Source organism: Larus michahellis, chromosome 23, assembly GCF_964199755.1.
Source record: "Larus michahellis chromosome 23, bLarMic1.1, whole genome shotgun sequence".
Taxonomy (NCBI): domain Eukaryota; kingdom Metazoa; phylum Chordata; class Aves; order Charadriiformes; family Laridae; genus Larus; species Larus michahellis.
In genome coordinates, this window is record NC_133918.1 from 5,500,693 (window position 1) to 5,526,830 (window position 26,138).

The window sequence follows — 26,138 nt, forward strand, 5'->3', positions numbered from 1 at the left end:
TTTGCCAGCACAGAATGGAGCCCTTGTGCCGTGCCGTGGCATGGTGGGGGCTGGCTGCACACCAGCTCCGGGGGGGCCGATCACAGGGTTTTCTTCGGAGGCTTCTTTAACCAGGGGGGCTGCAGCACCGCTGTTTGCACCCTTTGATGTCACCAAAACGCCCCCAACGCAGCACCGGCCGCCGCGACCGCCAGCGGCAACTCTGGGAGTGCATATCCCCTACCGGGGACGCAAACAAACGCTTTGTGAGGCGGGTTAATCCTCTTCCGAGGAAGACTCCTTGGTGGATGCCAAATAAAAATCGGATTTGAATAAAGGTTGGAGGAGAACCGGGCTCTCACCGGCAGCCGCAGGGCCGGGTTATCCGGCCGGGCTGTGGCCGAGCGCCCACCCCACCATGGCAGCACGTGCCCCAAGGCAGCCGCGGCCCTGAGCAGCTCAGCAAACAACAGAAAAAAAACACACCCAAAAGCGAGGGGGGAAAAAAAACACATTCCATTGGCAATATTTTTTAAACAGCCCGGTCTGCGGAAGACATAACTAAGGCCCTGACTCAAGCCCTGTTTGCACGCGCCCAGATTTGCTGTGCTTAGCAGAGATGTGGAGCGCAGAAATGCCACCAAAAACCCCAAATCCCCAGCAAGGAAGCGAGCGTGGAAAAAGACAACGGGATCGTTCGCAGCCCTGCTAAGGTGGTGACGGGAAAAGGGCCAAACCCGCACAGAGGTGGAGGAGCCGGAGGCACGGTGCAGAGCATCACTCCGTGCTCACTGGGGGACCCCGACACCCGGGCAGGGCAGGGGGGCTCCAATCCCCTCCCCAACCCCTGCCGCGACCCAGTTAATCCCAGTGGTGCAGACTGGGCGCAGGGTGGAGCTGGGCGCCAAGGGGGCGATGAAGGAAGGGGAGGGAGTGCTGCGGCTCCGACATCCCGACAGCCACGTGAGCTGCACGGCTCCGGGCAATGGGAAGCAGAAAGAGCGCAATGGAAAAAACATCCAGGCAACATCTGGGTTTAAAGAATTTATTTCAGAGAAAAATTCCCCAACAAGAAGTCGTACAAAAAGGATAATCGGAGACAAAGAGTGGTCATTACAAAAGTGTTCACAGATACAAAAAGAAAAAAAAAAAAAGTCATCTGAGCAATCCCCGGCGTGCAAAGCGCGGCCCAGCGCGGAGGCTAAGGCACTCTTGGCTTTGGTTGTGCGCGGGGCGCGAGCAGCCCCACGGGCAGGATTGTCTCAGTGAGGGAATGCAAAGGTCCTCAGCACCCAAACTCTGCTCGGGCGGCGCCGGAGCTGAGCGGGGTCAGCCCCCGGCACGCACGCTCCAACGGTCCCGGCCGCGGCACCCGGCTCTCCACCTCCCCACCGCTGAGCGCAGGTTGTGTGTGTTCCCACCGCGCCGGGGCCACCCCCCCTCTGCGGGCACAGGATCGAGCCCATCCTCAGCAGGACTCCTGGCCCCAAAGGACCTATTTCAACTCCACATCTCCCATCAGCGCGCGTGCCTGACACCAGCCTCGCACCGGGCTTCCTTCCCATCTCCTTGGCCACCAGGGAGACGCCGCAGCCCCAGCTCCAACACCCCCGTGGTGGTACCGCGCTTTGGGGGTCGGTTTTCAGCCCCGTCACGGGGGAGGCACCAGCCCACCGCGCAGGTTTGGTGCTGGCGTACAGGAACCAGCTTTCCTGTTCTTGAGAAACGGCACTAAAATGCTGCCGCAGATCACAGATTCGTCCCCCAAGTCCTCTGCCCCGGCAACAGCCCACGGAAGCCTTTACAGCTCCGGCAGACCAGCTCAGGCCATTCCCCCTGCAGGCATCACCAGGCTCGCGGCAAAGCTTATCAGCAGCGGACGAAGTCTCTGCTTCATCTGACCAGGAAAAGGCCCTTCCCTTCCTTAGGGAACTGCAGTCCTGGTGAGCTACTGCAGGAGAACGGCCGCACCTGCATCACCATCGGACTCCAACCCCGAGCAAGGCTACAATATTCTCTAGTAATCCTGAGAGACACCTCCAAGCTCCTGTTTTCTGTGACAGGAGTTGCCAGAGCCCAGCCCCTGCAGGCAAGGGGAGAGCAAATACCCCCGCTTTGTACCCCAAAATCCTGGGGCGGTTATTAACCCTCCGCGTCCTGCCCAACCACACACGGAGCCGCTCCGCACCGCGGGGTCTCACGTGTTCTCCTCCCACGCACGAGCCCAGGACACCACGCTTGGTGCCGGTCCGTGGGACAGTCACGACGAGAGCAGCCGGGGGCAGTGCGCGGAGCCGGGGTCTTGGCGCGGCGGGAGCTCTGGTCTCACGGCCGCCGCGGACCCATTTTTCCAGACCGAAGTGCTGTGAGGGTGCAAGCGTTCATCCCAAAGGATCGCCATGCTGTCAACCGCATCCGATGCGCTTCTCTCAACAGGTCATGCAGCGCGGACGGATGTTGTCTGAAGGGGGGTTTGGATCAATCTGCAAAGCCAAGTTTAGGGTCAAAAACCTCAGCAGTGGGCACATCCCAGCCATCTCCACCAGACATCCCAGCCTGGGGGGATTTGTTACCTCTGAATAGAGCGGAGGTGGTCGGAAGCGAAACTCCTGGATGTAGGCGAAGAATGGACCTTCCAGGATGCCGCCGAGTTCACTGCGGCACGGTGGAGCCAGGCTCTGCTCGGCCTCCGGGCTGGACACCACCGCCGAGTATTCAGGGGGAGCTGGAGAGAGAAGGGAGGCATCAGGGAATAGCAAACACTCTCCACTGATGGGAGACGTGCAGGCAAAAAGGGCTTAAAATCCAGTATTTCCCAAACCCTCCCAGTCCCCAGGGAGGGAACCCAGAAGATGCAGCACCACAACCAGAAAAAATTAAGCAAAAAAGCAAAAGTTGGTCCTGGAGCAAGAGACGAGGTTGAGAACTTGCTCTGACCCTCGCTGTCGGAGCGGGATGGACTGGGGGGGTTTGGAGCACCCTGACAGGTCCCGGGAGAGGGGGATGCTCACCCTCCGGCTGCTCTGGGATGGTGCTCAGCCAGTCCAGGTTGACGCTGTACTGGCTGCTGACGCTGGACGTGCGGCTCCCGAACGGGTGCAGCGGGATCGTTCCGATGACAAGTGGCAGTTCAAGGAGCAGCTTGGACGTCCCAGGAATGTCCACACAAACCTTCAGAGAAGGGAGGCAGGAGGGAAGCTTAGCTGTTGGCGTTTTCCCAGGCCAGAGGGGCAGATATGTCCCCAGGGCACTGGCTCGAGCTGGCCAGGAGGGAATTCTTGCGGTGGGACGCAAAGGGAGATGGAAACGTTCCTGCACGAGCCCTCCCGCTGCGCATGAGGGGTAATGGGGAGAGCACGCAATGGGGCAACGGGGAGAACCCAAGACCCCGTACAAATCACCAGCCCCAAAATCTCTGCCCCAGCCAAAATCAGACACAATGAGCACAGCTCTGGGGAGAAGGGGGACACTCAACATGGAGCTGAGCCACCTCCCCGCGAGGCCCCTCACCTTCAGGGAGTATTCCACCTGGATGATGCGGCACTGGAGGATGGATGGACCCACCGGCGGGATCTTCAGCGCCCGCCCGTGCCACACTTCCCGCTTCCCCGCTGCAATGGAGTCACCAACGATGCTGGTCACCACTGACTTCTTCTGCTTCTTGGTGCCCCGAGCGATGAAGGTCTGAGTCTGGATGATGGCCGCCTTGGGCACCACCGCTCGGCTTGTGCAGTTGTCGATCTCAGCAAAGATAGGGATGACCTCACCTACCAAAACAGATGCACATGTTGGAAGAGGGGAGACGGAGCCCGGTCCTGCCTCAAGGAACGGCTGCGTAGGATCACCGAGGGGTGGTCGTGCTACCCAGCACCGCAGGCACAAGGTTTAGTCCAGCGGGAGCGTGTCCCGAGGAGGCCGCCCACATCAGGTGCACGCACTAAAGCTCTCTGACTGATTTCGTGCCAGAAGTCGAGAGCCCAGCTCACAGCGACCCCAAATCCCCTCCCGCTGGGGTCTACCCCAGGGCCCGCAGAGGCTCACGGACACCAGCTCATCATCTTACCTGGGGTGTAGCCTTTTCGGTCTATCTTGGCAGTCACGGAAACCTGGCCACGATTGCAGTACCAGGCACGAGCAAGCTTCTCCTTAGCACCGGCCTGGGGAGCCTGGAGAAAGGGAAACATTTAAGCTATTTAATAAGAAAGGATGAAACTCCCAAACAAGCACCTCCCTGGCACCGAGAACCTGCTGGGGAGCATCAGCAACTTCTTAGGTATCTGATGCAAGATGCTGTCGCAACGCATTGAAGTTTCCAAAAAGTAAGAGACACAGAGGACCCCTGCCCAGCCCAGGTAACGCTGGGGGGCACAAGTTACAGGGGGCAAATATTCCCTCTGGAAATCAGGCCTGCATTGTAATGCTGGAGGGGAGACAGACACCTTCCCCGTGGGCTTCCCATGGACTTTTCAGGTGCCGCTGCCCCGGGGCGGAGCAGGGGGGGCTCACCAGCAGCGCAGGCGTGTTGATGTCGATGGGTTCAATCACAGTGAACTCCTTCTTCACCTTCTTCACTGTCGACCAGGGTCTGTGCAGTTTGGCTTTCACCCAGTAGCGCACGCTGCCGTGCTTCCCCTCGAAGGAGGTAGCCAGGGTCCTGCGTATAAACAACGGGTATTTAGAAGGGCTTTGCTGAAAAAAACCCTCCTTTTCGAGGCGCCCTGTCCCCTCTCCCAGCACCTGTATCACGCACCAAGCGGCTCTTCTCCCTCTTTATGAAGGCAACAACAAAATGTCAACTTACTCGGGGAGCTGGAAGGTGAAGGGGAACTCGTGCCTTCCTGCCTGCAGGACGGTGACCTCACCATTGTCTGTGGGCAAAACAGATTTGAGACGATTATCTCTCTCCTGCAGAACTTCCTCCCTGGGCAAATCCGTGGCAGAGATGTACAGTAGGCAGCGAAAGAGCAGCACGATGGCACAGGAATTATTTCTGGCAGGGTTAAACTGCAGCAGCACTAGAACAGCTGTGACATGAGAGCCGGGCATGTCCTGTGGGTGCCGGGCACTGTTTGCTCTCCACGTGTCTCCAGGCACGCACGACCCAGGGACACCTCCTCGGGGAGCTGGGCAGCTTCCGCGCGTGGGCTCTGCTTCATCCTGCAGCCACCCTGCGCTACGGCTCGGGCATGAGAGCCCGGAGATGCCCCGCCAAGGCAGGACATGGCCGGCCAAGCGCCCCCATACCCCCCAGGGTTTGCACCCCCATCCTGCCTCCCTCGCACACAGCACCTGGGGTGGGAAGGGACCTCTGGGGACCACCTCGTCCCAGCCCCCTGCTCAAAGCAAGCTCCTGAACCTCCGCAGGAGTTTTCCGACGCTGCTTCCCTGCCAAGCGGCACCCGCAGCAAAGGGGGAGCCTTGCGTGGGGCCAGTCCCTCACCGGGGTGCCCTGCAGAGCAGCGGGGTCTGGCCATGCACCCCAGGACCCCGGCATGCACTCAGCATTTGAGGTGTCTGGGGGGGACATGCACCCAGTCCCCAGCGTGCCCGGACCCTAAGGCACCCCATGCACCCCCAATGCAGCTGCTTGGGGCACCATGCGCCCAGCAGCCAGGGTGTCCCAGGCACCCAGATTTCAGCTGGATGGGGTGTCTGGAGCACCCAGTAGCTGGGGTGCCCCAGGCTGCCCCACGCCCCCCCGGTATCTCAGCCCCTGGGGTCTCGGTGCACCCACACCCCCGCCCTCGGAGCCGACCGGCGCCTCGGGGCGCCCCGGGGGGTGCCGTACCCGGGGGCGGGCGCCGTACCTGGGGGTGCCAGCAGCGTGTCGCGGTGGCTGAGAAACTCCACCTGGTCGCTGTAGCTCTGCGTGTAGGCGGTGCTGGAGCCGGCGCTGCGGGACTCGGTCCAGTGAACGCGGGCGGCGCCCATCGCCCGCAGCCTCAGGGCTCCCAGCCGCGCCGCCGCCGCCAGCTCCAGCACCACCCGGCCCGACACCGCCTGCCCGGGGCTGAAGGCGGCCGGGCCGTCCCTCTCCGTACCCTCCAGCACGATCGAGAAGCGTTTGAGGCGATCGAAGATCATGGCGAGCGATCCCGGTCCCCGGCGCAGCCCGGCCCCGCCGCCGCCCGCCGCGCTTTAAGTGCCCGGCGCGCCCGGGGGCGGCCCCGGTGGGGCGGGACGGGACGGGACGGGGCGGCCCCGCCGGGCCCTGCAAAACAAGGCAGCGAGCATGTGCGGGCCGCCCCCCCCCTCCCCCGGCTCTTCCCGGCTCCGGGGGGGTGTCGGTTCCCATCGCAGCCCCGGTCCCCGGCTCCTCCGGCCGCCCCGAGACGTCCCGAGGTTGGGGTCTGGACCGCGGCCCCCCACGGGGACGTGTCCGGCAGCAGGATGGTTGACGGGGCCCAGCAGCAGCGGCCCTGCATGGACCACAGCGGGGAGATGTGTGCGGGAGCCGTGGATAACCCCCTCTCTGCTGCGGTGCTGCTCGGTGCCCCCCAAAACCCCCCTCCATCTCCCATCCCATCTACGGCCTTCACTCAGCACCATCCAGAATCCGTGTTCCCCGGGTCCCAGCGGCTGTGCCGGGGGGAATTCTCCCTCGGACGTTCCAGTTCCCGCAGGCGAGAGCCGAGGGCCGTGCCGCATGCGGATCCACGTCCTTCCTTTCCCAAGAGCCGTTCCCAGGGGTTGGAACAGGCTGCAACTGGATCTGGGCTCCTCGCACGGCATGGCCGGGCCAACTGGCGGCGAAGGGAAAACTGGTCTGGGACATCGCTTCACTTATTTCTAAGAAATCAAGAACTGGCTCGCGTTCAGCTTGTGCAATTACAGAGTGAGCAATACATCTTTCCCAGCGCTTTTTAACCATGCGAGCACTGGTTTTCTACCAGCTCGTACTGGGGTTTGTGTGGTGCCGCTCTAAAACCCAGCGACAAATTACACCTGCATGGGCAGGCACGGCGTGGGGACTTTTACCCCGCCTGCCGGTGTTCAGCCAGGGTAAATGCATAAAAACCGGGAACTGGTGGTTCTCAGCGCGGCCATCACCATTAGCAGAGCCCCGAGATGTTGTAAAAGAGAAGAGAAGGGGGTCTGTGCCCTCCCTCAAGGGTTAATGCAGCTTTAGAAACTTCCACTTTAATCACGGTTGTCACGTTTGCAGAGCACCAGAGCTTTCCACCCCGGGCACGGGCTGGGGATAAGACAAAACAGGCATTAAAAATGTTACTCAGCATTTGGCCGCCAGAGCTTTAAGGATTTTCGAGTTGCTCGCAGCCATGCTGGGCAGGACCTGCTGTGCTGAATTGGGCTGATCTCAGCCATCGAAAATGAGCTGGGCTGAAGCCTCGCAAAGCTTTAGCTGTCTCCAAAGGCTAACTGGAATTGTCTGTCTCCCTCCCGGCAAGGGAAGGGGACCGTATTTTATTTTATGCGCACCACCATTTGCTGCCACAAGCAAACATGAATCATAGCGAACGCTATTAAAGAGAGCCCAACAACAACGGGAGAGGGAAAGAAGGAAGGAAGGCACGTCACAGCATGAGTTAACGGGTGACACCGGCACTGGGAAGGTGCCTGTTGTCCCCGCTGCGATGCAGGGTGACATGAGAGGCCGTGGTGCTCTCAGAGGGGCTGGAGCCTCGGCCGGGTTGAGGCAGCTCCATCCTGCGCTTGGCATCTCCCTCCTCCCGCCTGTCGGCACACAGCCCTCAGCCCGTGACTCAGCCTTCGCCCACGGGATGGGGATCTCTGCAAACCTCCCTCGTGTCAGCTGCACGAGATGGACACAGCCACCTCCTCGTGGGGCGGGAAGCCCCTCTCTGAGCGCTTTGGGGCCCCAGCGCCGGGAGAGGGTCTCTCCCCTCTCCCGGGATCTCCGGGTGCAGGGGCCGTGGGACCGCGGCCAAGGACTTTCCATTCAGGAATGCTCCTGGGTGCCCAAACCCAAGTAAAACCCAGGCCAGACTCGGTGCAAGATCTCCAACTCTTCAGCCCCACCTAGAGTCTGGCCAGGCTTACGCCGGTCCCACCAGGAGCTGACACCCTGCCCGGCTCTGAAGGGTCTTCTCCTTCCCCGACCCACTGCGGGGACCCGGTGGCTTCTCCCCGCTGACCCTGGAGCCACACAAGGGTCCCTGGAAAGCCAGAGAGAGGGGATCACAGCAGATAAAAAGGCGAGTCAGCAGCTCTACCCTGACCCTATAGGGAGACAAGACAGGACAATGCGGAGCCTTGCAGAAGCGCACGCTCCCGGCTTGAGGAATCAGCTCCGTCCCTGCCGGATTTGCGAGTGTTGCGCACGTACGAGGATTAAGGCGCTGAGCGAGGGCCACCCCGCAACAGAACAAGAGCCATGACGTGCTCTTAGCCCATGTGCCACAACTCTCTGGATGTCTCCGTGAAAATAAAATGGCTTCTAGAGGTTTGCCTCCCACCGGGGCAGGACGTACACCTCTGGGAAGCGCCGTGAGCCTTTGGACAGAAAGGGTTATGTTTCCTAGGGCTCTCTCGCATCACCTCATGCAGCGGAGTGCAGGGCTTTCCTTGTCTTGCCTTTGCCTATTAACCCCTGTCTTTTCCTCACTCCCTGCTCCCTAAGATGATTACACAATACACATTTAATGGCCGTGCCACTCCGCCTGAACATCCCTTTTACACCCTTTCTCTTGTCTCACAGCACAGCCCCCTGGTGCCAGCGCTCACCACCCTGCCAGGAAACTGCAGATAAACTCAGGGCTCAGGGGAGAGCAGAAGGGAGGGCTCTTATCTCTGCCTGGCTTCCCTCCTCTGCGCTGCCTTGTTACCATGACAAAAACCTGCATTTTTTAAACACCGAAGACACGGTTGATCTCAGCCAGAAGCAACAAGAAGGGAGCAGTCGCAGGGACCTTCCGATGATGGCACGTTTTCAGCAGCCTCTCGCTAGCCGACATCAGGAAGGTCCTCACGCTGCTGTTGGGGACAGCAGGACAGAGCAGGACCCAGCGGGGTCCAAAAGAAGCAGTTTTGGCGGCAGAACAGCTCTTCTCTGCAGCCCACAGCCTTCGCCCCCTTAAAACGCTCCTGTGATCACGTGCCTGTGTCCCTCTCACAAAGCAGAAAAGGAATCCGCGTATGGACAGAGACAATAAAATCCCACCCCACGAGTCCTGGTGAGGCTCCGTGCTCCCCAGGGAGCCCAGTTCAACTCTCCCCGTGCGGCAGACGAGGGCCAGAAACCATCCCCTCCGAGCTACGGGAGCACAGGACGCTGGCGAGGCTGAGCAGAACGTTCGATTCCTCCAGCCCTGGCCGAGCGCCCTCCTCCCGATGGCTCCGGGGGCCTCTATCGTACACAGTCCCAGCAGCAAAATCCAAACACGCTCGCAGCAGCTTGTGGCTTCCCTACAGACATTCACTGCAGGGATAACGGGGAATAAAACTCACCCTGTGACCTTACAGCTAACGCGGCCACCATCCAAACACTGCAGTGACCAAGTGCTCGGGACCTTCTCCGCTGGAGTTCAGGGCAAGGGCTTCTCCCATGTCCTTAATTGTAATCGGGACACTTAGCACAGTTGCAGCAGCAGAGGGGCGATCCTTAGGCGCAGCACGGGAGAGCCACTGCCAAAAGACAGAAACTCCAGCGTAACGCAGGTGTTGGGAGCAGATGGCAAGGTACAGTCATCCAGAAATAGCGAATATGACCCCCCGTGCAGTCCAGAGACAAGAACACCTCCAGGAAGGCAGCTCACGTCCCCGTTCCATCACGCCAGTTCCCTCCTGCAACCTCTACGTTTGCCAGCTAGGGCTGGCACGACTTTCTAGGTCGCACTTGGCCACTGACACAATTAAATGCCCTCAGCGTGAGCGAAGTCCTGCGGCCACCTCTGGGGCTGGGCAGCACATAGCACAGTGTCACAGGCAATAACAAGGCCACCAGGAGCAGGCAAAGGGGGAGAAAAAGCCACAGAGCCATGACTATAACGCTGTCGTTGGAGGGGAGGATAAGAGACGTGCGCTTTCATAAGAAAAGACAGAGTTAACGAGCGGATGGACAGCTGAGATGTTCCATATCCCTCGGCTCTGGATCATTTCATCCCAGCCACACAAAGAATTCAAGCGGCCTGTCCTCTTGCAGCAGATCTAAGCAACGTGCCAGCCAGGCATGCGGTGCCAGCATCAGGAAACTGAAAACAAATATTTACTGAAATACTAAGTGCTCTTTCCACACTTGTGAACAGACACTTCTATTTGCACTTCCCTGCGCAAACAGAACAAAAGCCACAACCCTTTCGTGCTCACCAGCCCCGAGTTTGCAGGCTGCCTCCTAGAAACCGGCAGCAGAGAAACCCTCGGCAACGGCGAGGTGTCCCAGAGGGAGAACGCTGCTCGGGTCGGTAAGCACCCCCCAGGGCGGAGGTCCTCCCAGAGGGGATGCCTGCAGCCCGAGGGGGTCCCGACCCAACGCCCTGGAGCAGAGAACTCCTCCCGTGCCCCAGCCTTACCGGGGATGAGCTGGCAGCGGCGGTACAGGAAGGTCTGGTAGGCTGTGTAGTCACGGTAGATGGTGTTGAGCCCCACGCTGCGGCTCTCCAGCCAGTGCACGGCAGCGCGTCCGCGAGCGCACACTTCCAGCGCCCGCAGCCGCAGCGCGCCGCGTAGCTCCAGCTGCACCCGGCCGTGCAGCAGCTCCCCGCTGCCGTAGGCGCCCCACACTCGCCCGTCCTCCAGCTCCACCGCCAAGCTCCGCAGGCGCCCCGGGGGCTGCATCGCTGCTGGCACCGCTTATCCAGCAGCTCCAGGAGGCTGGTGCCCGCCTGGGCTGAGGCGAGTGCGACAAGCAGCTCTGCAGCCTTCCAGAGAAGGGAGGAAAGAGCAAAGGCTACACCGAGATCCCCTAATTTATCCCTGCCCCAAACTAGCCCAGCCCTGCAGGCCTAATCTTCCCCAGGGCTGGACCAAGCCCCTGTTTTGCAGTGACGCTTTAGCGTTAACCTCATGCGCGTGAAGCTGATGCTATGCCGAGGATGGGGGCCGCGGAGGCGAGTGAAGTCTTCTTAAACCCGTCAAGAAATAACGTGGTTTCATCTTATCTCTGAGTCACAGACACTGGCGACGTGCAACTGGTACGTGCTGGTGGCTCCGTTGGCAGGGTGGGGTGTCACGCACCACCAGCCGCGCTGGCAGGGTTCACGTCGCTGGGGGAATCAAAGAAAGGCTGTTTGGTCTTCCTGGATCAACCATTCCTGGGGCATTGCTGGAAGGGGTGGGAGAGGAGTTTAGAAAGCAAAGACCCTTACCCCAAAAGCCAGTTTTACTTTCTGTGTCTCAAGTTGTATCAAAATCCACATGAAAAAGAAAGCGAATAACCACAGGGTCCTCCCAGCTGGTTCCACCAGACGGGTGATGTTCACCATTTATTCCCGGTAAACCGTGGCTGTTTCTGCGGGAGCACAGGTGGCGATGCCACCTCAGGGTCACATAAAATTAATGGGGCAGACTGGGAGCAGATGCAAGTCCCTGTTACTACACCAAATGATGCGATCTAGGTGTTTGAATCAAGGTGTTTGCAATGTACCGGTGTAAAATACTGATGTGAGGTGCCTGTGTGCATTTGCAAGACTTGAGTACGCGGCTTCTCTGAAGTACACATGGAGCAAAGACTGTCCTTTTCCCAAGGGATGTAGAGTCAAATCCCAAGAGGAAAGCACAGGGGAATTGCGGCCACAGCCACTGCTCCCACACAAACTGCAGCGACTGGAAATGATTTAGTAGCCCGTGCTCAAATGCTTCGGTGCTGGCTCACGGCACGTGTGAATCAAGCCCATCTGCATCAAAAGGCTGAGAAGAGCTTGTGAAGCGGCAGCTGTGAGAAGGCAGCAGCTGACCCTGCTCACTCGGCCTCCCCAGGGAAGGGGCTGACTGGCCGACACTTTAAATTACCCTCTTTAAATTACCTGTATCCCAAACAGAGTGAGTGCAAGCTCAGCGTTCAGGAAACCCACGTGAGTTACCAACTCAACAAAAATACCCAGCTCGCCTCTAGGAAAACAGCCCACTCATCATAAGCTGGGGAGGGCTGCCTCTCCGCCCGACTGTTCACTGACCTTTGGTTTCAGGCCTTGACACCAAAACACAAACAGATAATAAGGGAATATTCCAGCCCCGCCCCCAGCCCTGACAGTGCCTCTCACTTTGCTTCTGATCTCTTGCCCTTTCTCTGAGCTTCCCCCTACCCCACCTGCTTCCTCCTGCCCCAGCGCTTGCCTAGAGGCGCTCAGTGGGTCTCGCAATCCAGGGAGATCTGTCACCCGTGTCTTTGGGCTAATCTCCCCATGTTTATTCTTGCTGTCACAACACCTTCTTGTGTCCTCTTTCAACTTGTGAAATAAACGTTCCCTATAATAACACACAGACAGGCCAAGAGCAGGGCATCAGGACAGGTAACACGATGTGTACGCAGCCCACAGTGCAGGAAGTTCTGGGTGGTCACTGAAGAAGGGAGAAGATCATGGTGCAAAGAGCACCTTCCTCTGGGGACAGTATCCTTTCAGGGTCCCCAGGGGCACGCAGCTGACTTGGGAGTTTGCCTTTTGGATTTCTGCTGGGCTTCTGGACTTGGGCGTGAACTCATCTTTCTGCTCAGTCCTGTAGAGGTCCTGTGCCCTCCAGGGTAGCTCCAGGTGTGAGCTCTTGATCTGAGGAGAGAGAAGAGCTTTCAGCAGATGGACATGGGGCTGGGGAAGAGGCAGGTGGAACCTGGCAGCCCCTACATCTGCGCCCCATGTTGCTACCTGAGGGGTCACCCCGCTGGGCAGCTGCAGTCTGTGCCTGCCTGCGCCCTCTCTCTGGCAGATGCACAGTCTCCTCTGCTGGTGGTGCAGAGAGACGTTTACCCTGGCTGGACGCCTCTAGCCATGCCAGTTTTCCTCCTCTGATCCTCTGGGGGGGACCGGATTCACCTTCCCCCTCCCTCCAACTTAGGGACTTTGTTGCCTGTCCTTCCGTCCCCTTCAAAGATTTTTCTCAGCTACAACTCTGCTCCCCACAGAGCATTTACTTCAGACTGGAGGCAGACGGGATTTGATGCGTGGCTGTCCCATCTCAAGTGGCTCAAGAGCACACACCAAATCTGATGATGTTACCGGGGAGGCTACAGCTTCGCTTGGTATAATCCCGCTTCCACACGCTGCCCCGTGCTAAATCCAAGCCTATTAAGGCTCTACCTGCTGTAACTTGTCTTCAGAGAGTCGTCGTTTCTGCTGTCTGTGTGGGACCAGCATGGCCTGTGTGGCTGTGACAGAACTTTCATCTGCTGACGGATGGAATTGAAATAAAAAGAAAATTCAAGCCAGTAAATTAGGAGGCAACATCAGAAAAGCTTTGCAGTTTGAGTTGCAGTCACAGATCTGCATGCGTTTCCATTAATGAGAGGAAAAGACAGGCTTTGCTGTCAGCACTTTGCTGAAAACCTTTGCCCAGACAGAACACAATTCTCAGGGTGAGGAGGTAAATGAAGAAATTCACATGGAATTTATAGGAATATCACTCCATATGCTAGTTATGGAGCTGCTCCACAAGTTTGGGGCCAAGGAAAAGGTCAATTCAACTGTGATCTGTTCCACATTTAGTAAAACAAATGTCTTAAAAACAGATACATGGCATGGAGGGACCTCTCTCAGCTGCAGAGCACTGGCCATCGGAAACAGGAGGCAACGTCAGAGGAGGATTTTCTTAATGCCTTCCATGACCAGCTCTAACCGCATCCCTTTCCGAGGTTGCATAAGCCCAGCTTTTGATCAAAATCCTCTCCTTCCTCCCAAATGCAAATGCAAAACAACTTCTAAAAAGAAATGTAGCAAGGGAGAAAGATCAAGCCACTGGTTCATATCCCAGAAATCACTCACGTCACCTGAACATGCTAAACATTGCTGTACGATGGCAGTGAGTGCCTATGTCTGGCACAGGCATTGAGATGGCTGATAAGTGAGATGTCGTTTGGGGAAGTGAAAGTGCCGAGATCAGCAGGCGCTGTGAGAACCAGCAGCAGCAGACATGGGGCTGAGCACAGCTGTCCTGCCTGGTTCCGGGGTAGTGGTCTCATTTTACTACAGGCACTGATGCTGCACCAGTGCTTTCCTGCCATCTCCAGCCCGAGGTGTCTGGGCTGCCTCCTTTCCCAGAGCACCAGGCGTTGCTGTCCCTTGCACAGAGCTAGGAGAACCTCAGCAGGCTTCCTCTGGCACCACAAGTCTGAGCAACGTGGCCTTACCATGGTAGTTGAAGGGGACGTGGCTCTCACGGTGGCTCCTGCTGTCTGCCATCACCCTCTGGCTCTGGCAGGGCGGCTGATAGTCCACCTGCTGCGTTGTGCTGAAGAAACGGGAGGCTGAACGCTCATCTCCCAAGCAGATTTTGCTTCGATGCTTCAGCAGGTCAGGCTTCGGTACGAGGTTCCACCTGTCAGTCTGGAGAACACAAGAGCTGCTTTAACAGAAATGGGCTGTAACTGGGAAAGGCGCCCAGTTGCACATTACACCCTGCAGAGCCCAGAACGGGGAGGGGAGAAGGGACGGCAGCATCGCCGTTAGGTGCCAGAGTAGCGTACATAAAAGAAGAGAGGGTCTCTACCAGAGAAACACCCGCACAGCAAAGCTGGGACCAGACCTCTGCGTAGGAGAGCTGCGTAGTAGTAGTTCTTGCCAACGCTTGATTTCTCTCAGGGTCTTCATCACCTCTGGGGATGGATGAAGCGTATTTGTTTGGACGGACAATAGTTACAGGCTCTGGGAAAAGCGAGAGTGAAGGATGTCAGAGCACTCCAGTCTCTGAACAATTTATAGCTACAGCAGCTTCTCCTCATGCAATAGAGCACAGGAACGAACACAGCTATTTAACCTGCCAGGGAAGGGGAGGGAGGATGAAACAGAGCCTCACAGTGACAACACTGATGCTGAATACATAAAAAATATAAAACATTAAAAATATAAAATTATATACATATTATATGAATGCATTATGTCTTTATATCACTAAAACCAAGTGATAAAACCTACGATTCAGCTTGTCATAAACCTCAGTAGTGGTCTGCACACGCTGCCTGTGTGTCACAGACTTACCCTACCTGGATCGTGCACCGGGAAGAGCACTGATGTCGAGGTGGAGAATCTGGTGCGACCATCCCCCAGCTGCAGGTTCGTGTGGTGGATCTGGGAGGCAGCACGTTCCTTGTCGTAGGCTCTGCAAGACACCAGATATGAGCTGCTTAACGAGCAATGTTCATCGGAAAGAGCCGTTCCTGGGGATGTCCGTCTGGTTCTCCTGTTGATACCTGTGTGTCCTCTTCTCTGGGGCACTGTGGGCGTGTTTCTGCTCGCTCAAAGATCCACTGCTTCTGGGATCCCCAAATTTAATACGAGACACGTGCTGAAGGGAAGCCAAGAGAGCTACGGAACAGCCACTTAAAGCATAATCCCTTTGTTTCCCCTCTCCTTCCATCCATCTGGTTTTCACTTGCACAGATCCCACCCCTTTCAGGCCAGAATTCAACATGGGAATGTGCTGCCCTTTAACCGTGTCCTGGTCCCCCCCCAAAATCATGCTGTTACCTTTTCCGACTCTGGGGGAACAAACGGGACCACTGGCTGCAGGGGCCTCTCTGGAAACGCCAGGCGAGTTTCCGAGCAGGTTCCCCCGCCGCCGCCGCCGCCGCCCCTCGGGCTCAGCACCCACCCGCTGCAGGGTGGCGGGGCCGGCGGTGGCCGGTGAACCCCCCAGAAGGGGGGGAATTGGGTGTGAGAAAATGGCTGACGAGCGCTTCCCGGCGCCCAGCGCTCAGCCCCCAGCTGAATGTGGGACGCCTTCAGGAAGGGAACGCCCGTGAGGGGGGCCGGGATGGCCGGGGCCGTCATGGCCGAGCAGGCGGGAGGCTTCGCATAGGCTTCAGCAGCCACTAGGCCACGTCGCCATGGCGACGGCTCCACCACCTTCCCGGCGTGCCCCGCGCCAGCGCCAGGCGCGCCGTGACGTCACACCCCGGAAGCGTTGCTATGGCGGCGGGCGCGCTCAGCGGCCTGGTCGCCGCGCTGGAGACCTACCGCGGCCGCGACCGGGTGGTGAGTGGCGGGGGCGGCCCGGTGGGGCCCTGCCCGGCCCCGTGCGGACGGGCCCTTACCGGACTGTGCCTCCGCAGGTCCGTGCGCTCTGCTATGGCTGTCAGCTGGCGGGGGGGGCGCTGGCCGGGCCGCAGGCCCCGCCGTCAGGGCTGCCCGGGAGCCTCCTGGCCGTGTCGGCCCAGCTGAACGCCTGCCGCACGGCCCTGCGCCTCTTCGACGACTTCGCCATGCTCAGCTACAGCTGCAGCTACGGGCTGGGCCCCAAGGTGAGCGCGGGGCACGGGGTGCAGCAACAGGCTCCCCGGCCACGCCGCAGGCACCAAGGTGTGTCCCCCGTGCTCCCTGCAGGACGAGGACGGCCTGGTGCGGGGGCTGTCGGTGCTCTGCAACCTGGCCAACCAGCTCTACTACCCCTGCGAGCACGTCGCCTGGGCGGCTGACGCCGGCGTCCTCCGCATCAGCTCTCAGAAGTGGTGGACTCTGAGCATGGGGCTCTGGGCCTTCTCCCTGCTCCTGGGCATCCTGCGGTAAGGCTGGCTGGGGGGCCGCAGGCAGGACAGGGAATGAACCGTGTTCCCTGTAATCAGGCTAAAATTAAGCCCCTCTCAGCTGTAGAAGGGTGTTCTTCCTCACAGATGTGGTTAATGCTAGAGAAAAAAACCTCCAGTGCTATAGGAGAAATAACTCTGTTCTTTTCAGATCCCTGAGAATCTTGTTCCAGTTAAGAAGAAAGCTGAGGCAGCACAAGGGGTATGATTTCCCTCCTTGGCTATACAGCTATTTTAACCCAAACGTATCTGTTCTCATTTGTGAGCTATTGCCAATTATTATTGAATTATGGGCCATCAATAATATTACACTTGCTTCCAGCAGTACATCTTCGCCTCGGAGTCAAAAGGAAACGAAAGCCCAAGTGAAGGCTGAAGTTTTGAGCATCCTCACAGACATGGCAGATCTCTCCAACGCAATCCACTGGCTGCCTCCGGGCTTCCTTTGGGCTGGACGCTTTCCTCCATGGCTAGTAGGTCTCCTGGGGACCGTATCTTCCCTGATTGGTATCTACCAAGCATCTAGAGGAGGAAATTCTGAAGCTGTGTAAACCATAATTAAGCTTCAGGAGCCCATTTTTTACATGGTAAAAATGCCTTTAGTGTGGCAGGGTGTATTTTAACTTTCTGATGTCGATGATTGTGGTTCCACACATCCTGTAATTGGGACTGTACTCAAGATGTCTATTACAGAGAGGATTGTTTGCGGTTAACAATTTTTATCACTCTTCATCAGAGAAATATTTCAGGTGAATCCTCTGAAAGTCAAGAAATCTCCTAGGATTGGTAAAATAGAAGGGGAAAAAAGTCACTTCCATCCTTCCTTCCTATGTCCCAAAAGACAAATGCAACCCTCCGGTCTTCGCTGTCACTTAAAAGTGCACAAAACCAGCGTTAGGGCAGAGGAACGGCCATGGTTCTGTCGCGCAAAACTTCTAAGGGATGGATCCTGCAAATTCCAGCTCCAGGCTCAGCGCTTTGTGCCTCCGCTGACCCAGGAATCATGGAATTTTCTCCGTCAGATGTTTTGGTGTTTGAGCCCAGAGCAGATGCCCCAAGCGCGAACAGGAGCAAGCGGCTGAAGGAGGTTGTTGGGTTATTTTGTTTGCCATGGTTGTGTTTCTTTAGAAAGAAGCAGCAGCTGTAAGCAGTGCCTTGCGAAGCTTTCTTCTACTCTGTATTACTCATTTAAGGAGAAATACTGGAAGTTGAGACTCCAGTTAAACCAGAAGAGGCGCTGAGGCTCCAGCTGTGCCTTTACAGAGTGCCACCGGGTGGAGCTCTTCCACCAGGCTCTGGCAGCAGCCAACGGAATGTTTTTTTTTAAAAAAAAAAAAAAAAAAAAAAACCAGCAGCAAATTTATTAATTACCTTTCAAAGCACCAATCAAAGCAATGCCAAGATGAGTTTTACAGTTCTATTTCTAGGCGGTGCCAATAATAAACAAGACGAATGCTTCAAAGGTGGCCTTGAGTGATCGTTGCTTCCGATAACTGGGCAAATGTTCTTTATCTGGTTCTAGAAAGCTCCAGAGTGCCTAGGCGACAGAAAGCGTTTTGCTGCGTTGGCTGCAGCTCCCCATCTGTTACCAGCCGTCCTTCTCCCGAAATAATTCAGAGCACCTGACCAATTGTCATGGAAGTGCATCTTTTGAAAACAGTTCTGCTTAGTCTGCGCGGTGCTGGTGCTCTCTGCAATGCAGCACGGCAGGGACCCCATTTCCAGGAGATTTGAGCTCTTTTTTTTTGTTGTTGTTTTTGGCACGGACACGTGAAACTATCTCCTGCTCACGTTCAAAGAGCAGAGCGATACTCTTTATCTTGCGCCCCGTCCTTGCTGTTTATTTGGACCTTCACCCCACCAAGTGACACAGAGGATGCCTTCCTGGCTGTGCTCAGAATTTGGGGTCAGATTTATAGGTTTTGGTACAACTCGGAGTGCAGGCAGGCATTATCTGGAAGAGATTCTGTTTTTTTTCTCTAGTCACGCTGCAGGTCTTGTGTCCGAGCAGGCAGAGCACCCGCATCCTGCTGCTGTAGCTACTGCCCCGTCCTGGCACCGGCTGCAGAGGCCCCTGCTGAAATTTAGTGTTTTTTAATAAGAAATCAGATTCTCTCTCTTTATATTCTTAACCTCCCTAAAAAAAAAAATAATCCAACTACATGCACCTCTGGTGCCAAATTAGTGAAACTAAACCACACTTCTGATTTTTGTGTAGAGAAAGGACACAGTAAACTGGCCTAAGCACGTTTACTTCATCCGCTGCTGCTCCTTCTGACAGATTTCAAATTGCAGCCGGCGAAGCGCAGGATGAACTGAAACGTGCAACGATAGAGCAAAACCTGGTAATTCGGAAACTTCTGAAATTCGTATTTTCTGTAGAGCGGTTTTGGTTCCCACTGACACAGAATATTTAAACACCTGTGGTGGCTGCTGCTGACCGCCCAGGGCAGGACTCATGCTTTTTGCGCACAACACCTTGCACAGACAGACCCGATTTCCCCAAAACCCGTGGGGTTCTTCACCTTTTTTCTGCTGCGGCCGCCGGCCCGGCCCGGCCCAGCCCAGCTCCGGCTTTGCCCCACGCAGGAACACGTTTGCTGAGCAGGGACGGTTTGTTCCGGCCGTGCCCTGCCTTTGTCGGCAGGGCCGTTAGGGCTGAGCCGCTGGCTCCAGCTCACAGCCCCGACCGCGGCTTTTACGGCCCGTTTAGGGCCGGGTGGCGCCACGGCGGCGCCGGGCGCGCAGGGGTTAATGGGCGGCGCATGCGCACGCCCGGCCCCCGGCTCCCATTCACAAAGCGCGAGCGGAGCGCGCTGCGGCCGCTGATTGGCTGTGGCGGCGGGGCGGGGGCGGGGCCGGCGGCGGGGCGGCCACGCGGCGGGGCGCGGCGGCGAGCGGCGAGCGCGGCGGCCCCGGAGCGAGCCACGGCCAGGTGCGGGGGTGCGGGACCGCGGGCGGGGCGGGCAGCACCGGGACCGCACATCTCCCCCCCGCCCCTTCCCCGGTGCCCCGCGGGGCCGTGCCACGCACCGGCGTTCGGTGCGGGACCGCGCGGTGCCCCGGGTCTGCGCTGGGCGAGCCCCGCCGCTGCGGGACGCCCGCTCCGAGCTCCGCTTACCGGCCGGGCTCCGTGCTCCCACCGTCGTGCTCCTCCTGCCGCCCTCCGGGGCGGCCCCAGCAGCACCCCCGCCGGTGCTGGTGGCTCCGTTGGCGGGGCGGGGTGTCACGCAGCCCTGGCCGTGCTGGCAGGGTTCACGTCGCTGGGGCAATCCAAGAACGGCTGTTTGGCCTTCCCGCTTTCCCCGCTGACCCTCCGGTTTTCCCCTTGCAGAGCAGCTTCACCACCATGTCCGTCAGCAGCCACGAGAACCGGAAATCCCGCTCGAGCTCCGGCTCCATGAACATCCACCTCTTCCACAAACCGGGCCACGCCGACAGCCTCCTCACCCACCTCAACCTGCTCCGCAAGCGGCACCTCTTCACCGACGTGGTGCTGCGGGCGGGCAACCAGGCCTTCCACTGCCACCGGGCCGTCCTGGCCTCCTGCAGCCGCTACTTCGAGGCGATGTTCAGCGGGGGCCTGAAAGAGAGCAGAGACGCCGAAGTCAACTTCCACGACTCCCTGCACCCCGAGGTGCTGGAGCTGCTGCTGGACTACGCGTACTCCGCCCGGGTGCTGATTAACGAGGAGAACGCGGAGTCCTTGCTGGAGGCCGGGGACATGCTGCAGTTTCAGGACATCCGGGATGCTTCGGCCGACTTTCTGGAGAAGAATCTCTACCCTGGGAACTGCTTGAACATGCTGCTGCTGTCGGATGCCCACTGCTGCGAGCGGCTGCTGGAGCTCTCCTGGAGGATGGCGTTGGCCAACTTCACCTCGCTCTGCAAGACCGAGGACTTCCTCCGCCTGCCCAAAGACAAGCTGCTGGAGCTGGTGGAGAGTGAAGAGCTGGAGGTCGAGGATGAGACGCTGGTCTATGAAGCTGTTATAGGTTGGATCCGGTACGATTTGCCCCGACGCCATGAAGTTCTGCCAGAGCTGCTGCGCTCCGTCCGCCTGGCCCTTCTGCCCGAGTCCTACCTGCGGAAGCAAGTGGCCTGCGAGAAGCTGGTGACCAGCCACAAGCTGGGGGAGGAGATCGTGGCCGACGCCGTACGATGCAAAATGAAGATCCTGCAAAACGATGGCCTGGTGACGGGGTGCTGCGCCCGACCCCGCAAGGTCAGCCAGGCCCTGCTGCTGCTGGGGGGCCAGACCTTCATGTGCGACAAGATTTATATGCTGGATCATAAAACCCGCGAGATCATTCCTCGTGCCGACATCCCAAGCCCTCGTAAAGAGTGCAGTGCCTGCGCCATCGGCTGCAAAGTGTACATCACCGGCGGCAAAGGCTCCGAGAACGGCGCTTCCAAAGACGTCTGGGTTTACGACACCCTCCACGACGAGTGGGCAAAAGCCGCTCCCATGCTGGTGGCGCGGTTTGGCCACGGCTCCGCTGAGCTGGACCACTGTCTGTACGTGGTGGGGGGTCACACAGCAGTGAGCGGTGCCTTCCCGGCCTCTCCCTCTGTCTCTCTCAAGCAAGTCGAACACTACGACCCGCAGCTGGACAAATGGTCCTTGGTGGCCCCTCTCCGAGAAGGCGTGAGCAACGCCGCCGTGGTGGGAGCCAAGATGAAGCTGTTTGTTTTCGGCGGCACCAGCACCAACCAGGAGAAGCTGCCCAAGGTGCAGTGCTTCGATCCCTGCCAGAACCGCTGGACGGTGCCCGTCAGCTGCCCCCAGCCCTGGCGGTACACGGCCGCCGCCGTGGTGGGCAGCCACATCATCGTCATCGGGGGGGACACGGAGTTTTCCGCCAGCTCCGCTTACCGTTTCCACAGTGACACCTACCAGTGGTCCAAATTCGGGGACGTCACCGCGAAGCGCATCAGCTGCCGTGCTGTCACGTCGGGCAACAGACTGTATGTGGTGGGGGGCTACTGCGGGGCTCAGCGCTGCAAAACGCTGGACTGCTACGACCCATCATCTGACACCTGGAGCAGCGTCACGACGGTGCCTTATTCCCTCATCCCCACCGCCTTTGTCAGCACCTGGAAGTACCTGTCAGCCTGAGTCACGGTGTGACAAAGGAGGTAAATAGTCAGGGATCAGCCCAGAGCTCTTCTGTATAACCTTGTGCTGCACAAGGGTTAAACCTTGAGGGGCTGACGCCCGTGAATCCGGACTGCAGTTGTCCTGGAGCCTCCCGCGAACATCAGCTCCAGAAACGCGCTTCCAGGCCGGTGGTTTGGGATCGAAAACCCTGCGGGAGAGAGAACGCCTCTCTAGGTGCTGAAGTGCTGCGGGGAGAAGATTAGTATAAATAACAAGATGCTTAACCTGGCATCCTAAGCCCTTCCCCTGAGCCCTGGCCTATGCAAGGATTTTGGGGAATGCTCTCCGCGGGGAGGATTGGGTGTCGTCCCCAGTGCAGAAGGCTCGTGGAGTGGAGGGTTGTGCGAAGGGGCTGGGGGGGGACGGCACGGTGCCAGGGGGGAACGGGCTGCTTTTAGCCCAGCCGCCTCCTCCTGGTGCCACGGGGAATCTGCTGGTGGCACCCAGATGTCCTGTGGGACGCGAGGGCTGGGAGCTGGTGCCAGAACAAGATTATAGCTGGGATTTAGTCCCAGAATGGTTGGTAATTGCATTTGTAAGACAAACCCTGTCTACATATAAACACAGGGTTTCTCCGCTTCTAATTATTCTCTGGTGTCCCTTTCATGCCGGTTCTTTCCTGCTACGCAGCCATTAACTTTTTAAAAATTTGCAACGGGAATTAAACCTTTCTAAAGGCTCTTGGCAGAAAAGATGCCAGTGAATCACAGATCCCTGCAGGTTTTTTTGTTTGCAAAAGACACACTACCCCAGTGAACTTGTGATAAAATATCCCGCGCTACCTATAGAAAATTCCGGGCTGTAGAGGGAAATAGGCAGCCGTCAGCCCGGGAGAGCAGCGTTCGAGCGGTCTCGGGTTTGCCGCACGCCGGGCTCACAATACTTTCTCCTGCGTTACAGGCTTCACAGCCCATTTTGCCAGTGTCTCACTTCACCGAGGATCCAGAGAGAAGACGCGGGCAGTAGCAGCGTCTGTGAGCTGTCCTGGACGCCAGCCCCTGCCCGGAGCTCGTGAGCGGCAGCAGGACGGCAACGCGGCTCCGGCTTCGAACCGCTTCCGTAAATCCCCCTCGCTCGGACCAGGGAGGGGACAAGCACGGAGGGACCTCCTTGGGCTGGCAGCTTGTGCTGTCCCTTGAGACGGCAAAAGGTTTCCAAGTTTTCTCCTAACTCGTGTGATCTCAGAGCGGGAACCAGAGGAATATTTTTTACTTCTTTCATTTAGTATTTTGGTTTATGTGACATTTACTAGAAGCTCCTAAGAAACTGGCAGCAGGCTGCGGAGCGCGCTGCTGTCTGCTGTGACTTGGAACGCGGGCAGCGCCAGAGGCGGTTGCCTGAAGTGTCTTAACATGTGACAGTACATGGTTAGCTGGCTGGTGCTGTACATCTATTTTATTTTTTTTATATACAGCAGTTGTGTGTGTTTATTACTCAGCCTGGAGCTGCTTCAATAAATCTGAATAAAATCCACCGTGTCCCTTGCCTGTTCTGGGTGCTTCAGCTGCAAGCTTTCCCAGCCCACACTTGAGCTAACGCTTGGCAAGAGCGAAGAGCAGAAGAGCGGCCCCTGCTCGAGAGCCCAAACCCTCATCGGCCGGAGGGGGCTCAGATCTTCCTCCATCTTTGTAAAGCAGGACTCGGGAAAGCTCAGGCTCTGTACTGCCTTCCAGATCTGAAGGACGCGCAAATCTGTTTAAAACAGCGAAGATTTAGCTGTTCTCTGCCTTTACCTGGTCATCCTCTGCAGAGCTGGGTTTCCTCACTGCCAAAAAGACCAGAGGAAAGCGCTGCCCCTTCTCTCCCCGAGGGCTGCGAGCTCCGGGCCCAGCCGCCGGCGGGGGGAAGGCCCAGCTCTGTTAAGGGCGGGAGGAACGAGACAGGATTCGGCACGGTCAGAGGAAACCGGCACCGAAGGTGCAACCGACTGTCTCACCACAGAGGCATGGTTTGGGTGTGATCCATTGTTCAATTTCGGCGTTAAATAAATCAATGTCAGAACCCTTCCTAGCTGCTAGTGCAGGCAAGAACTGGCAAGACTGGAAGGAAGCAAGCTGCCCTGCTGCTGGTGGCTGAAGCAGATAAACTGACTTCATTTCCATCCTGTTTTCATAGAATCACGGAACGGTTCAGGTGGGAAGGGACCTTAAAGCCCACCCCGTGCCCCCCCTGCCCTGGGCAGGGACACCTCCCACCAGCCCAGGCTGCTCCAAGCCCCGTCCAACCTGGCCTTGAACCCTCCAGGGATGGGGCAGCCACAGCTTCTCTGGGCACCCTGGGCCAGGGGCTCACCCCCCTCACAGCAAACAATTTCTTCCCAATATCTCACCTCAATCTCCCCTCTTCCAGTGTAAAACCCTTCCCCCTCGTCCCATGGCTCCCCTCCCTGCTCCAGAGTCCCTCCCCAGCTTTCCTGGAGCCCCTTGAGGGACTGGAAGGGGCTGGAAGGTCTCCCCGGAGCCTTCTCTTCTCCAGGCTGAACCCCCCCAGCTCTCTGTTGTTTTCTGATGCCTCCGCCATGTTCAGCCCCAGGCTGGGCCTTTTCCCTTTCCCCTCCCTGTGCCGCCTCTCCAGCGCTTGCCGAGCCCAGGGGGCGGTGGGGAGAGGAGCCCCCAGCCAGGAGCACCGTGGGCAGCAGCAGCATGGAATCATAGAATCGTTTAAGTTGGAAAAGACCTTTCAGATCATCGAGTCCGACCATCCAGCAGCTCCCAGCTCGGCCGGGAGAGGAGGCAGACAAGGACTCTGCACCCACAGCCCAGGGGCCAGTGACAGCACAGGACGCGGTGGGACAAGGAGCCAGCAGAAATCATCCCCGCCCCGGTGAGCGAGCCCACAGCTCCTTCACCTTTATTCTACCTACAGCTGTTCCTGAGGGTCGGACAAAGTCCGACTGTGCTCAGCAGGTCGGAGGAACGGAGGTTTCATTCACGGCCATTTGAGCAGCAGCTGTTTTATTTACGCTGCCAAGCAATAAGCGTTGGCTCCCGGCCACATCCGCCTTCTGCGCCAGGGACAAAGTGGCTCCCAGCAGCACGGGGCTGCGTCTGCCTCCCGCTCCTGGCGCTGGGGTGTTATCCGAGCCGCGCTCCGGGCGTTCTGAGCTCGGGGACCGAGCAGCCCTGCTGCCGAAGCCTTTGCGAGCCTCTGTGAATTGTTCCCTGGTTTCAAACTGCACTTCTCCCTACTACTGCCTCTCAAGGAAAACCAACGCTTCCAGCACAGCTGGGCTCGGCCGCTCCACAGCGGCAGCGGACGCCCAGAGCTGCGTTTCGTGGCCTTCACCCTCCTTCAGCCAGCAAAGCCCCGCGCTCTCCCTGCGGCTCCAGCTCCTCCCGCGGGGAGCAGCCCTGGGGCGCACAGACACCTTCTCCTCCCAGCAGCGCGCCGCGCCGACCTGTTCTCCCAGTTTGACATTTCCACGCATCCGTCCAAATCATCGCTTCAGCGCCGGGGCCAGAAGATTTAGGCCAAGGGGGCTGCAGGTGAATGCGGTTTAGGGGTTAATTTGGTTACTGGGACAGAAACCCTCTTGAATGAATAGAATTAATTTAGAATCTCAACGCAGCCCAAACCCAAGCCTCTCCTCCCAGCCCCGAGCCCCGCTCCATCCTGCGCCCCCGCTGCCGGAGCCGGAGCCCAGCCCACAGCCACGGCTGGAAGCGGCAGCGCACACGGGCAGCGCCAGGCTGGAAGCCAAAGCAAGCCCAGCGTGACATCGCCTCTCCCGGGGGATGTCCCTCTTCTCACACAAAGCCTGCAAAACCACCCCAGCCGGAGAAACACCGCGCCAGACGGACCCGCCGCCCTCCTGGCCACAAGGACAACCGGCCTTGGTTTTAAGGGAAGTACGCTGCTTTTTAGGCTGGTAGCTGCACTGTGCTCCACAGCCCCTGCTGCCGGAGTGCCAAGGCAGCGCACAGCCTTTCTCCCTTCCCCACGCGCTGGCCGGTGCTGTTAATTGCAGAAAACCAGCACAGCGGTACCTGAGAAATGCCCTTTTTGTGGCTGAGCTGGGGTACGGATCACCGAAGTGTCCCGCGGTGCAGCCCCACGCGTCCAGCCAGGAGCTGGAGCAGACGCTGCTGTTAGGATGACAACCCAGGGCAGCCCGGGGAAAGCAAAGCCCTAACTACACACAGTGTGATTTGTGTCCGTGACGTCAAACGTTCTAGAAGGGAAAAGAACATTACGCATCTACCCGCCTGAGACCCCCTGAAAATTTTGCATATCGCATCTGGGACAGCTTCGGGTCCCGCAACACACCGTGGAACGGCACCAGCTGCTGCTGACGTGGGAGAAGCACATCTCCGTGGCGCTGCTCCAGGCGGGTTTCTCGTGCTCCCGCGT

At 58.3% G+C, this 26,138-nt stretch overlaps 3 protein-coding genes across 16 annotated transcripts; 1 reads left to right on the forward strand and 2 right to left on the reverse strand.

The window, feature by feature from the left end:
• Positions 1-1,010: 1,010 nt before the first annotated feature.
• Positions 1,011-11,029, reverse strand: ARRDC2 (arrestin domain containing 2). 3 transcript variants are annotated; one of them, XM_074565315.1, is made up of 9 exons: positions 10,470-10,924; positions 9,409-9,585; positions 4,781-4,847; positions 4,486-4,633; positions 4,043-4,145; positions 3,490-3,746; positions 2,991-3,150; positions 2,553-2,704; positions 1,011-2,462 (listed from the first exon to the last, which is right to left on the reverse strand). In XM_074565315.1, the coding sequence occupies exons 2-9, from the start codon at positions 9,437-9,439 to the stop codon at positions 2,409-2,411; spliced, it is 972 nt and encodes a 323-aa protein (XP_074421416.1). In that variant the 5' UTR covers positions 9,440-9,585; positions 10,470-10,924; the 3' UTR covers positions 1,011-2,408. The 3 variants fall into 3 exon arrangements, with proteins under 3 accessions (XP_074421416.1, XP_074421415.1, XP_074421414.1); XM_074565314.1 differs by lacking the exon at positions 9,409-9,585 and having other exon boundaries at positions 10,470-11,029; XM_074565313.1 differs by lacking the exons at positions 9,409-9,585; positions 10,470-10,924 and adding an exon at positions 5,787-6,210.
• A 235-nt stretch (positions 11,030-11,264) lies between these two features.
• SAXO5 (stabilizer of axonemal microtubules 5) lies at positions 11,265-15,997 on the reverse strand. Of its 4 annotated transcripts, none has more exons than XM_074565317.1 (7): positions 15,573-15,997; positions 15,296-15,390; positions 15,089-15,204; positions 14,632-14,750; positions 14,237-14,432; positions 13,191-13,279; positions 11,265-12,662 (listed from the first exon to the last, which is right to left on the reverse strand). In XM_074565317.1, the coding sequence occupies exons 1-7, from the start codon at positions 15,873-15,875 to the stop codon at positions 12,474-12,476; spliced, it is 1,107 nt and encodes a 368-aa protein (XP_074421418.1). In that variant the 5' UTR covers positions 15,876-15,997; the 3' UTR covers positions 11,265-12,473. The 4 variants fall into 4 exon arrangements, 3 of the variants coding, with proteins under 3 accessions (XP_074421418.1, XP_074421419.1, XP_074421417.1); XM_074565318.1 differs by having other exon boundaries at positions 11,347-12,662; positions 13,191-13,276; XM_074565316.1 differs by having other exon boundaries at positions 11,347-12,662; positions 14,596-14,750.
• Positions 15,874-23,273, forward strand: PEX11G (peroxisomal biogenesis factor 11 gamma). Of its 9 annotated transcripts, XM_074565308.1 has the most exons (7): positions 15,967-16,079; positions 16,157-16,345; positions 16,428-16,606; positions 16,779-16,829; positions 16,953-17,100; positions 19,962-21,766; positions 22,689-23,273. In XM_074565308.1, exons 1-6 carry the CDS (start codon positions 16,014-16,016, stop codon positions 21,744-21,746), a joined length of 2,418 nt encoding a protein of 805 aa, XP_074421409.1. In that variant the 5' UTR covers positions 15,967-16,013; the 3' UTR covers positions 21,747-21,766; positions 22,689-23,273. The 9 variants fall into 9 exon arrangements, with proteins under 9 accessions (XP_074421408.1, XP_074421404.1, XP_074421405.1 ...); XM_074565304.1 differs by having other exon boundaries at positions 15,877-16,345; positions 16,950-17,100; XM_074565305.1 differs by having other exon boundaries at positions 15,879-16,345.
• Positions 23,274-26,138: the final 2,865 nt, after the last annotated feature.

Excerpts from the sequence above, each read along its gene's own strand:
- ARRDC2 (XM_074565313.1), bottom strand. The coding sequence starts at position 6,063 with ATGATCTTCGATCGCCTCAAACGCTTCTCGATCGTGCTGGAGGGTACG. Across the intron at positions 4,146-4,485 it reads TCAACACGCCTGCGCTGCTG|GCTCCCCAGGCCGGTGCTAA; the intron begins GTGAGCCCCCCC and ends CCCTTTCTCCAG. Across the intron at positions 3,151-3,489 it reads AGGTGGAATACTCCCTGAAG|GTTTGTGTGGACATTCCTGG; the intron begins GTGAGGGGCCTC and ends CCTTCTCTGAAG.
- SAXO5 (XM_074565316.1), bottom strand. The coding sequence starts at position 15,875 with ATGACGGCCCCGGCCATCCCGGCCCCCCTCACGGGCGTTCCCTTCCTG. Across the intron at positions 14,751-15,088 it reads CTTCCCGGTGCACGATCCAG|AGCCTGTAACTATTGTCCGT; the intron begins GTAGGGTAAGTC and ends CGCTTTTCCCAG. Across the intron at positions 14,433-14,595 it reads GCTGTGCGGGTGTTTCTCTG|ACTGACAGGTGGAACCTCGT; the intron begins GTAGAGACCCTC and ends TGTGTTCTCCAG.
- PEX11G (XM_074565303.1), top strand. The coding sequence starts at position 15,932 with ATGGCGACGGCTCCACCACCTTCCCGGCGTGCCCCGCGCCAGCGCCAG. Across the intron at positions 16,346-16,427 it reads GCTACGGGCTGGGCCCCAAG|GACGAGGACGGCCTGGTGCG; the intron begins GTGAGCGCGGGG and ends TGCTCCCTGCAG. Across the intron at positions 16,607-16,778 it reads CTGCTCCTGGGCATCCTGCG|ATCCCTGAGAATCTTGTTCC; the intron begins GTAAGGCTGGCT and ends TGTTCTTTTCAG.